Raw genomic sequence first — 11,198 nt, forward strand, 5'->3', positions numbered from 1 at the left:
GAATTGAGGTCACAGGTCAAAATTATGAATATAATTTGAAAAAAATTAGTGAACATAATCTACAAAGTCAGGAATATATTTCCACCAGATTTCATTGAAATCAGACAACGACTGCAACTAGCTCTACTATAGAAAACCGACTTTAATTTGTTTCTAATAATAATGAAAGTCACAGTGTTTTTACTCTTTTGAAAATTCAAAAATTGTTACAAAATATTTAAAGATAAAGTCTGATTTTAATAAGATTTTCTGGAAATATTACTCTAAATATGTGGCTTGTGACCACCAATTTTTTTCTAATTCTTATTATAAATATGACCTGTGATACTATCCCAAATTATGGATAGACAGACATTGCACTAGGGGCCATATAGCGAATTTAAGTTAAACGTGTAAGAATGTATAACAGAAATACAAGCCGATTCAAAATGATCGGCGGGGCGGCACAACCATTTTAGGTCGGCGACGGCGGCTTATTATAGAAAATAACGGCGGCGGCTAAATTGTCGGCTCAATTTAACTTTTTCTTCAGAAATTGACCTTATAAGTGTTTATAATATTGAAAAATCTCTGTATAATAGTCTGTTATATAGAAACCTGTCTCTATATAAGTTTTTTCTGCAGAAAATGTAAATGTATAGAAGTTTTCACTCTTTTAATATTAGCACAATATTCTTTTCAATTTGCCATAAGAATTTTAATAGTGGCAACTCCGTTCAAATTGGTGAAATTATTTTCAGAAATACATGTGCGATTCCAATCTTTATCAGCGGCTACGTTTAAGCCAGCTTAGCTTAGCCGAAAGAAGTCGGCGGCGGCGCGGCTTGCAAAATATTACCGGCGACCAGCCGCCGCCGATTTGAGCCGTCTCGGCTTGTATTTCTGATGTATAAGCATATATTAACTGCTTAAAGTCGGAATAACGTAAAAATATGACAAATATGTTATTAGTACAATCTATATTAAGATTTGAAAATATTAGTGCAATGGAAAAATAATGCGCTATAGCTCGAAAACAAATGTGTCCGAAATTATTAAGTAAGATATTCGGCAAAAACTAATTTTTGTAATCTTTGACCTCCAATATCTCGCTTAGCGCACAAGATATTTTCGGTGATTTTTAATTCCTTACTAATTATGCTAAGGGGAAGCTATGTGCCAATGTTCATTTAGCTATCTGAAATTCCTCAGATTGCTCATTTTTTTTGCCTAATTTTCCTGGGTTATTATTCAAATAACCATTTAGTGAAATAACCTTGAGATTTCACATTTTTCTTTTCGCGATATTTTCAAAATTTAAAAGATATTTAAACAAATTTCCCTTACGTTAGATCTGACATATTCTGTCAGGATTTTAAACGACATATTCGTGAACTATGTTTAAAATTGCTTAAAAACATTTAAATATCAGAGTTTAATACTATCTTTTTTAATATTTACTACGAATAAGGATATCGTAAAAAGTTAATAAGAAATAAGTCAGATTGCTATATTCGGCTATGCCGAATCTTAAATACTCTCCACCTGTAAGCTACTTTTTATGAAAACCCTTCTAAATATTTCAAGATACGTATTTAAAAAATTGTGAAAGTTTAAATTGTGTTTCCGTGATGAGGGTGCTATCATTTAGAAATCATATATACCCTTTATGGAGATATGGCCAATTATTAGCCAATCCGAACAAAATTTCGCAGAATGATTTATCGATAAAAACAAACACACTATGTCGTATTTTATTCATATATATTTATAATTGAATGAAATATATTGGAAAAAGTGACTTATGTTAATGGACCTTATATTAGAACTATGACCAATTATGCATTGATCCTAATTTTTTTTAAGATTTCTTATACTTATACACAAAATATACTTATTCCGATATCTTTATTTATCAATGAAATATGCGATTTTCTGTAGTGTATCTTATATGACAGATATGACCAATTATGGAACGATCAGAAGAAAACTTTTTTATATAGCCTTTTTTAAAATATCTTTATTTCTAATTTCTTAATCTTACTTGAAACCCATTCATGATGAATTTTATACCGATATCTTCATTCTGTTATGTAATATGTGCGATTACGTGGTTATCGGAAATGGGAGCTATGCCCAATTATGGACCAATCCGAAAAAAAATATGTATACACAAAACATATTTATGTTGAATATTATTCCAATATCTTTATTTCTTAATTAGTTATTTGTATTTAAGTATTTTTCGAAAGTGGACCATATATGGGAGCTTTGACCAATAATCGACATATACAGATCTACGTTGTTAATACTATTTCTGTACTTATTATATACATATGTGCAAAATTTCGTGGTGATACAGATATCAAGAATTAGGAAAAACACTTAATTTTTTCGAGGTAGTCTGAAATTTTTACTCATAACATAACGTTGTGGACCGATTTGGCTGATTTTCAATACCAAACTGCTTAGGACAATAGTGAATATTTTCGGTAAATTTGGCTGAATTATTTTGCTTAGTTTTAACGTGAGAGTGTTTGAGGCAGACAGACGGACACAGCTTCACAGCGACTCAGAATTTCATAAGGATCTAGAATATATATACTTGGTGTTACACACGGAATGACAAACTTATATATACCCTCTATCACCGCTGATGGTGGTGGAGAGTATAAAAAATAATGAAGCTGTATGTTTTTGATTTAAATTAAGTAAAATAATACCTTAATATAAGAATTTAAGACTTTAATGTAAATAAATATCTAAAATAAAACAACGTATTTAATTAATCTTATAATTTATTTGTTTAATTATAATTTATTGTATTTATTTGGTTTGTTCTTAATTTTGTTTCGTTTCAATTGTTATTTTAGCACATACAAATACATACATAAATAATTGATTAAATGATTTAAAATCTAGAGTTCTTATCAAATAACAACACTTTGATATTCATACAAATTCATATTGAATGCGCCTGTTACCTCAATAATTTAGTCACTTATTTAATCTAAATATAATCTTAACTAAGAAATTCACAAGTATATGTATGTATTTAATTATTTAAATTTGATTGATCAAATCTATTAAAACAATAATTGATTTAATTATTTTCACATTCTTTCTCTGTATAACTGGATTGACAAATTTTCGATTTTGTTTCTCATTCATTTGGTAAAAAAATTGACAGATTTTGGAGAATTGATATTTTAAACATTCATTAAAAATGTTTAAATATTTATATTAAGGGTTTGAATCTAATTTAGCATTTTTTTATTATTATTATTAATATTACATAGTATTAGTATGAATTTTTTAATTGTATTTGTATGTAATTTCTTAATTATTGACACATGTTTCAATTCAAATATTAATTACGACCACCATACTGGCAGTAATTTTCTAATTATATTTTTTCACTAATTAATTGTAATGTATGATAATAATTGAATTAACAAACAAATAACGCAATTGATTGATCGTTTAACATTTATTTAATCTCATTTTATTTAAGTTTAATTACTAATTGTTGTATATGTTGTATGTAGATTTCTGTGTTTGTATTTCTGTGTATATTATTTATCCTAAAATTCGTTTTTTAATTTTATTTACAAAAAGTCTTTAGTTTAAAAAAATTAAATAAAAAAATTGTTCATTGTATCATCAGTCAAGAACATGTATTTATTTAACAGACATAATTATTTTGTTAATTGAATTTGATTACTTGATTAATTGAAATTATTTTCTTACGCTAAAATATTTATCGTTCGAATTAACTAATTTGTTTGAATCCGAATTTTAAATTTTTTTCATTTAAATGCATTTGTTTGTTAGTTCTTTTTAATACTTAACAGTTTATGTATTTTCCGGGAATTTCTTAATCAAAAAATTTCGATGTTTTTTTACAAAAAAGTTTCTTTTATATGTAAGTCAAAAAGCGGATATGCTGGAATCAGTACGCTTCAAGTTAAATGCAAAAATTATTACGATATGTTGAGAATTAATAAATAATAATACCAAACATAATAAAGAATTGATTGGTCTATATTATTTGGTTTCAAAAGAGGTCCTATTTTTAAGCCTTATTCATCGATGATATGTTATCACAAAATGCCGAAGGAGGGCTCAAGTTTTTCTCACTGATAATGTGATGATATTCGTCGGGTACTTGTGCTGTTACTGATGTTTGTGTTTTGGCGGCATCATACTGCTGTTTGTTGTTGGTAAGTTTGGAAGGGTATAAATGGCCCGACATGGTTGAACCAATGGCCAGGGTATCGGCATTGCTTAGTGTCTCCATAGCTCGGTAATCAAAGAATGTTGACATATTGTCATTTGGTATGCCCAGTAGATGGAGTGGCTCAATACTGTGTGGTAAATGATGACGATAATTGTCATGACCCTCACCGACTACACCTGATTTACCATCACCGCCCAAAAGTTTTTCCTTGCGTCTAGGTGTTATAGTTAGAAAATCGCCATAGCTTTTGTTATGACATGCCAGAGATGCTGCTGAATTGAGAGGATTTTTGACATGGCTCATTAAACGTTCATGCTGGGATGCAGCTGAAGTGGCTTGTGCAGCCGCCTGATTACCGGTTTGTTTTAGTATTTCAACATAGGAGCCCGACTGGACAATATGCGGGGAGGGGATGCCGTTAGGTGAACATTGGAATTCACCGGAGAGATTGTTGCCGCTGTTGGAACTATTATCGGTAGTTTTTGGTCGTATTTTGCTGGATATACTGCCGGACAAATTTGTATGGTTGGTTGAATTTTTGGCACATTCGTCTGAGGGTTTTCGCTCATGATGTTTGGGTGACTGTGTTTTGTTAACTGATTGCTGTTGTTGCTGTTTACGTTGCTTGGGTGGCGGGTCAAAGATCCTGTAGTCGAGCGGCACCGCGTCCATGCTGCTGTATTTTGTGTATTTATGTATTTATGTTCGTGATTGGTATGGAAAATTAAAGAAATTATATATAGATGATGAAAATAGTATTAATTTGCAAATAAATAAAATATAAATAATATGCATTAGAGTGTATCGACCAAAACTAATTTTTAGATATGATTTTACCTACTCGTATTTTTGGACTAGTGAATATATTGATTTAATATTATTAATTGAATTATTTTTTTAGAAAATGCAAATCTGGAAGGGGTTACAGAAGATAAAAAATTGGGGTTGTTGTTACGCCCTATTGAATTTTGTTTAGTTAGTTAGTTAGTTAGTTAGTTAGTTAGTATTAAAAGAGGCCTGTTATGCACTCCACGACAGACTAGAAAACCTATGATGAAATATATAAAAATTATGCCCAATTCCGCTAATATTCGGATATATGATTCATATATGTCTCCATAATATTTTTTAGCTGGGGAGTGAATTTTTATAACATTTATATATGTAAGTATTTGGAATAAATACTGGTCAAGATACTCTAATACATATGTTTGCAGAAATATTTATCTAATTTAATAAATTATTAAGTTGTTAGTAGTGAATTTTTACTACTCATGCTGAAGATATTATAACACTTATTAAAATGAAACTGAATATAAATTAATATAAAAGATCATTTAAAAACAATAAGAAAAAATAATGCAAATAAGAGAGATAAAACTTTAAGCTAATCGGATTATAGTAAGCATGCCAAAAATTCACTAAGTTTTACACAAATTTTCACCTTCGTGAGAAAGGTGTATACATTATAAGTTTGTCATCATTCCCTTTTAAATTTCCACAATATAATTTTCCGACCCTATAAAGTATTTATATATTTACATCTAGTATGTATGTACATTAGAGTGCTCCAAGCTTGTTTGAACAAAAAAAAATTATCCGACAGGCCGTCCCCCCCTCTGGAATTGTTGGCTTGTAAAACTATGTCATGCAAAAAATTAGGCTGATAGAATAACATTAACAGGTTCCGCAACGGCTCTGAAGTTTCCAAGTGCATTTACAAGGGCAAAACATCGATTTTTTCAGTTTTTGTTCAAATTTTGCAACTTAGTAATAAACTTCGCACTTTATTGTAAAGGAATCGCAATGTGCATATAATAAGCATTTCAGAAAGATATAAATAACAAAAATTGGTTGGAAATTTTTTAAAGTTATTACAAATTTCCCAGGCCATTAACGTGTGTCACAGCACATGAATTCGGAATGTGACAAAAAAATTACTTTTTTTGGGATATATTCAAAAAAAAAAAAAAAAAAACATTTTGTTACTTAAAATATATATCTAGAATTACTTGAATATTAGTTTTTGTCCTTATAAGATAACGCTAACTCGTTCTCAGCTATGGTCAAAAAAGTTTAATTTTTTCAACGGCCGTTTCAAATCTCCAAATTCATTATTTTTGAAACTTTGTTAAACAAATTTAAAAATTTTTATTAGATCTCATGGGGATTTATGGTCAATAGATAAGGCTATTAAACGGTAAAAAAGTTAGATCAATATTTCTTACAGTTTAGCTGTACCTGCGATTTGAACTCTGCGGATTTCGGGAAAATCGCAGTTTTTTGTATAATTTTAGAGAATACGTATTCATTCTTTACTGTTGCACATTTTAAACAAAATATTTGCAGTGTATTTAAGACCAGATAATATAAAATATATATTCCAAATTTTATTCAAATCGGACGTTTTTAACCCATAAAATGTGGGGTCCAAGGTCAAATTTTGCAAAATTAGTGAATTCTCAGTATACCATGTCGAAATATTATTTATTTGTTGGCCATATTTCATAAATATGACTGCAATTTTTAGTAATTAAGTCTTATGTTTAAAATAACAGCTATAAAAGTAAAATTAACCCTTTAAAATACATGGGACAAATTTTACCCCGAAGTTCAAAAAATCGTTAAAACACTATCAATTTGAATAATGCTCTATATAATTAGAGGAATAACAAAAATAATACAAAAAATTATATATTAGGTATAAAAGCTTATGAATTAACAATTTTTGACCACATAAAGTTTGTATTTTTAGACATAAATTATTAGTTTCAAAACCAAAATGTTTCTTTTAAAAATGTTCACCTCAAGTTAACTCCATAGTCAAAAAGGGTTAAAGTATAACTTTGTATACTTAATATAGAATTTTTTGTTTTATTTCTGTTATTCCTCTAATTATATAGAGCATAATTCATATAGATAGTGTTTTTTCGAATGTTTGAACTTTGGTGTTAAATTGTTCCCAAGTGTCTTAAATTTTAATCTCAATTGCCTTTTAGAACAACTTTAAATAAAAAAATTAATCCCCATTATCTCAATGTCTGGTTATATTTTATCGTAAAGATTTCATACCAAAATTAATTTAACTGGTTAAACGATAACCGGAGCTTGAGATATTGGGCCAAAAATAAGAAAGTATTAATTAAATTTAGCTACCACAAAAACACATAAAATACGTTTATAGTGCAACACTTAATAATAAATAATAAATGACATTTGATAATTAATTGTTATAATGAGAACCAACTAACTAATAATGATAGCTTGCCTATTGGATAAGGAGCTCTTGTGATATCCAACACTATCACTACTACCACTGCCGCTACCAGATGACTTCAATATGATCAAAGCACTGGGACTACTGCGAGAATTATTAGTCGTTTTTTGATGATGAGGCTGTGGTTGAGTGGTAGCAGTGGCTGCTAGATTTTCATGCTTGGAAGACGATGCAAAACGATATGAGGGTGAAGGTGATGGTGGTCGAGGCGGTTGCTGATTTTGTGCATTTATGTTCTCGGACATGGGACGTTGTATTAAATGTACAAATTGATGTGGAGGTTTGGGTTGGATGCGTACTTTTGGTTGGGAAAGATTTTCGGTAGAACGATTTAAATTTATATTTGTGGGACATGCTGTGGGAGGATTGATTGTGTGTGTCGTATTGGTTAAAATTTTTGTGGGTTTAATTATTTGAAAAAGGGATTTAGGCGATTTAAATGAAGGTCGCTTGGAATTTTTGAAAACGGTTTCATTGGCCGATTCTGGTGCAGGTCCATTAGAAGTGCGTAAGCTCTCGTTCGTGGAATCTTTCAGGCGGTTCGGTAAAATGTTTTCTAAATGTTAGGGGAAAATTTAGATATTACATTGGGTTAGGTGTGGTTAGTAGTGGATGGATTATAAAAATGACTGTTAAAGGTTTTCAAAAATGCGTTGCAATGCAAGTGTTATTTATGTAGGTATCTTCAATATATAGATCGCAAAAGCGATGTGAATGGTTAATAATGGCAATTAAGAGGATGTAAGGGTTACACAGCGGGGATTTTTATGACTATTTGTACTGATATTTTCAGTTTGTACAGTTTGAATAATTAAAATAGGTACTAACTTACTATGAAGTTGAGGCCTGCTAAATACCGACAGGCGTTCTTTGTTACTGCCGCTACTTCGCGGACTGTGGCCATGAACTTTAAAAAATATACAAATTCAAAATTGGGTTAATGAATAAACGTCAGATTAGTTGTACTACGTACTGTTATATCCGGAATTTTCTAGCTGACTTGAAGCATCAGTTCTCGTACTACGGTTATCGTCTCGAATGCGTTCGCCACTTAAATCACTGTCACTATTCAAACTGTCATATTCTTCTGATTCCGATTTTATAGCTTTGGAACGGCGCTTGTGTCTCTTCTCCGTATTTGTGTGGCTGCATTCTCCACCACCCATTGATATATTGCCGCTACCCGATACAGATCTCTTCACTTTCATCCCCGCACTAGAGAGGGTGTTGTCGTCACCGCTGCGTGGATCGTACATAGGTTGCATGCCCTTACGGTTGAGTGGTATGTTGGCCGATTGGTTTTCGTGTTCTGGTAAATGGAATGTAGCGTAAGGATATATATCTTCAGAGTATTCAGGTATGCGCTCAAGTGCAACAACCGAATCTCCCGGTGATTGCTGACACGATTTGCGCATCGTACCATAATATTGCTCACGGTGTTGTAGGTCCTTTCCCTCGCTGCCAGGAAGCCTCATAGTGTCCACGTTACGTGAAAAGATATGTCGAGGATCTAAACAAGATCAAAACATTATTATTTTTGTCCTTTTCTATGAGACTGTATAACTTACAGTTTTTGAAACATATGCAGGCCCCGATCAGAGCCAATATTGTGCCAAATACCGAAGTTATAATCACGGCTATTAAATGGGCATCTCGGAACAATGAGTTCACTTCTGGTAAATCACTCTGATCAAGTTCGCCTGACATTCCACTAAAACGCAATGTTTCAAAGGTGTATTCCTTAACGGTGGACCCTGCATTATTGTGCGCCGTCACTCGCAAATTGTACAGAGTTCCAGCTTCCAAGTCTCCAATTGTATATCGAGTCTAAGGTAAGTGTAAAAGAAACATATTCATTCGATTGGAAATAATCTTAAATATGTTGTTGAAAAATAAATGTCTTTCAAAATAACGATTAAAGTGTTTAAGACAATAATCCAAAACATGTATAAGTTCGTTTAAGAGTAGAGACATTTATCTTACAACACATTTATTTAGATATCATTAAAAACCATTTCTATGGATTGCCAAAGGGTGTAATGAAGCCGCTTGGTGTGCGAATGTGAATGAAACTATTAATTTACATGATGTTCAACTACTCAGATTTGGTATAGAATTGGCTGTTGAAATGAAGAAAACTTACGTGAGATTCGATACGACTAGATACGATTATCCAGTCACTTGCAATACCATAACGTTTGAATTCAATACTAAAATATTGGATGGGGCAACCTCCGTCTTGCCATGAGGATAATTCTATTAGAGCTGAAGTAATGTTAGCTCGTATGAGACTGTGTTTGTTGGGAGCATTTGGTTTATTTCCTGTAAGGAAAAATTACAATAAGTTATTTGTTTAAATGTATAGTCTAAAATCGCTTACCTTGAGTTTTAGCTATTTCTATTGGACTGGTTGCACTTGTTCCTATTTTATTAAAAGTCACGATTGTGAATTGATAACTCGTTCCACATTGAAGATCTTCTAGAAGATGGGAATTTACTCGTCTATCTAATTGAATTTCTTCCCAATCTCCAAATTCTTTGCGGAAAGTTAAAGTGAAACCACGTAATGGGGCTCCACCAATATCATCTACTCTCCATTGCAATGAAACCGAGTTTGCTGTTGTACCTATAACCGAAACAACAGGTGCCGAAGGTGGAACTAAAAAATGTAAATAATTTTTAGTTTTATTACGAAAATATGTAAAAATTAAATTATTACCTTGAACAAATAACTGGTAAACAATGTGATCGGAACCAATGGCATTGCGTACCACACATGAATAGTTACCCTCGTGGGATCGTTGTATGCTTCTAAGTGTTAGTGTATTGTCATTGCTTACTTCTAGGCGAAAATGCTTTTTAGAACGTGCATTTAAAACTTTCCATTCGGCATTGGGTTTTGGCGATCCCACAAAAAGACATGGCAATTTCATATCCACTCTCCAACTTACACTTAATGTTTGACTAAATGAAATTATAGCAGCCGGTACTGATGAACTGGGAATAAGTTTAATAACAGGTGTACTAGGTCCTTGACCCACTCTTGTAGATGCCGTAACCCAGGCTTCGTAAGTTTCACGTGTTGACAAATCTTTCGCTTCAAAATGCCTATTTTGTGCTGGTAAAACTTCTTTAAGTATTTTCAATTCCTGGCCTTTGTCTAAAATTCGTATATAAACATTATATTTGGTAACAATACCATTGGGTCTACGTGGCGGTAGCCAACTAATAATGACCGATGACTCTGAGTTTACTACCGATTTAACACGTTCAGGAGCATCTGGCACAGCTTCTTCAGTTGTACATGAAACTGTTGAACTTACAACTCCTTCGCCAGCTCTAGTAAAAGCCAGAACCTGTACACTATAATTTGTAAACGGTTGTAGACCGTGTAAAACTGTACTCAAAGCTGAGGTGATTTTAGTTTCTCTGCTGCCATATTCTGAATCAAAATTACCCGGTTCGTATAGAACCTTATAACCCTGAATGACACCATGATGGTTTTCTTTTGGTGGAGATTGCCATGAAATCTGTATATTCTGCGCGGTTAAAGCAATACAAGTTACACCCTGTGGAGGAGCAGAGGGAGCATCTTCTAGGGTATGACCTAAAGCAACTTCACTTGGTGGTCCATCACCTTTGACATTAAAAGCCGAGACTGTGACGGCATATTGCGTATACTTTTCCAGGCCAGTCAAACGA

General features: G+C 32.1%; 1 protein-coding gene across 1 annotated transcript; it reads right to left on the reverse strand.

Annotated features, from left to right (window-relative positions):
• Positions 1 to 2,813: 2,813 nt before the first annotated feature.
• On the reverse strand, positions 2,814 to 11,194 carry LOC119615629 (Down syndrome cell adhesion molecule-like protein Dscam2; the record flags this gene model as incomplete). Its single annotated transcript, XM_037971638.1, has 8 exons — positions 2,814 to 4,895; positions 7,488 to 8,052; positions 8,329 to 8,403; positions 8,470 to 9,006; positions 9,065 to 9,323; positions 9,640 to 9,818; positions 9,877 to 10,155; positions 10,216 to 11,194. Coding segments are annotated over 8 exons (3,714 nt in total), but the record flags the coding sequence as incomplete, so codon positions are not given.
• Between the last annotated feature and the right edge of the window lie 4 nt (positions 11,195 to 11,198).

Source organism: Lucilia sericata, unplaced genomic scaffold (assembly GCF_015586225.1).
Source record: "Lucilia sericata isolate MDLA Ls3-8-SP2 unplaced genomic scaffold, ASM1558622v1 Contig006423F_arrow, whole genome shotgun sequence".
NCBI lineage: Eukaryota > Metazoa > Arthropoda > Insecta > Diptera > Calliphoridae > Lucilia > Lucilia sericata.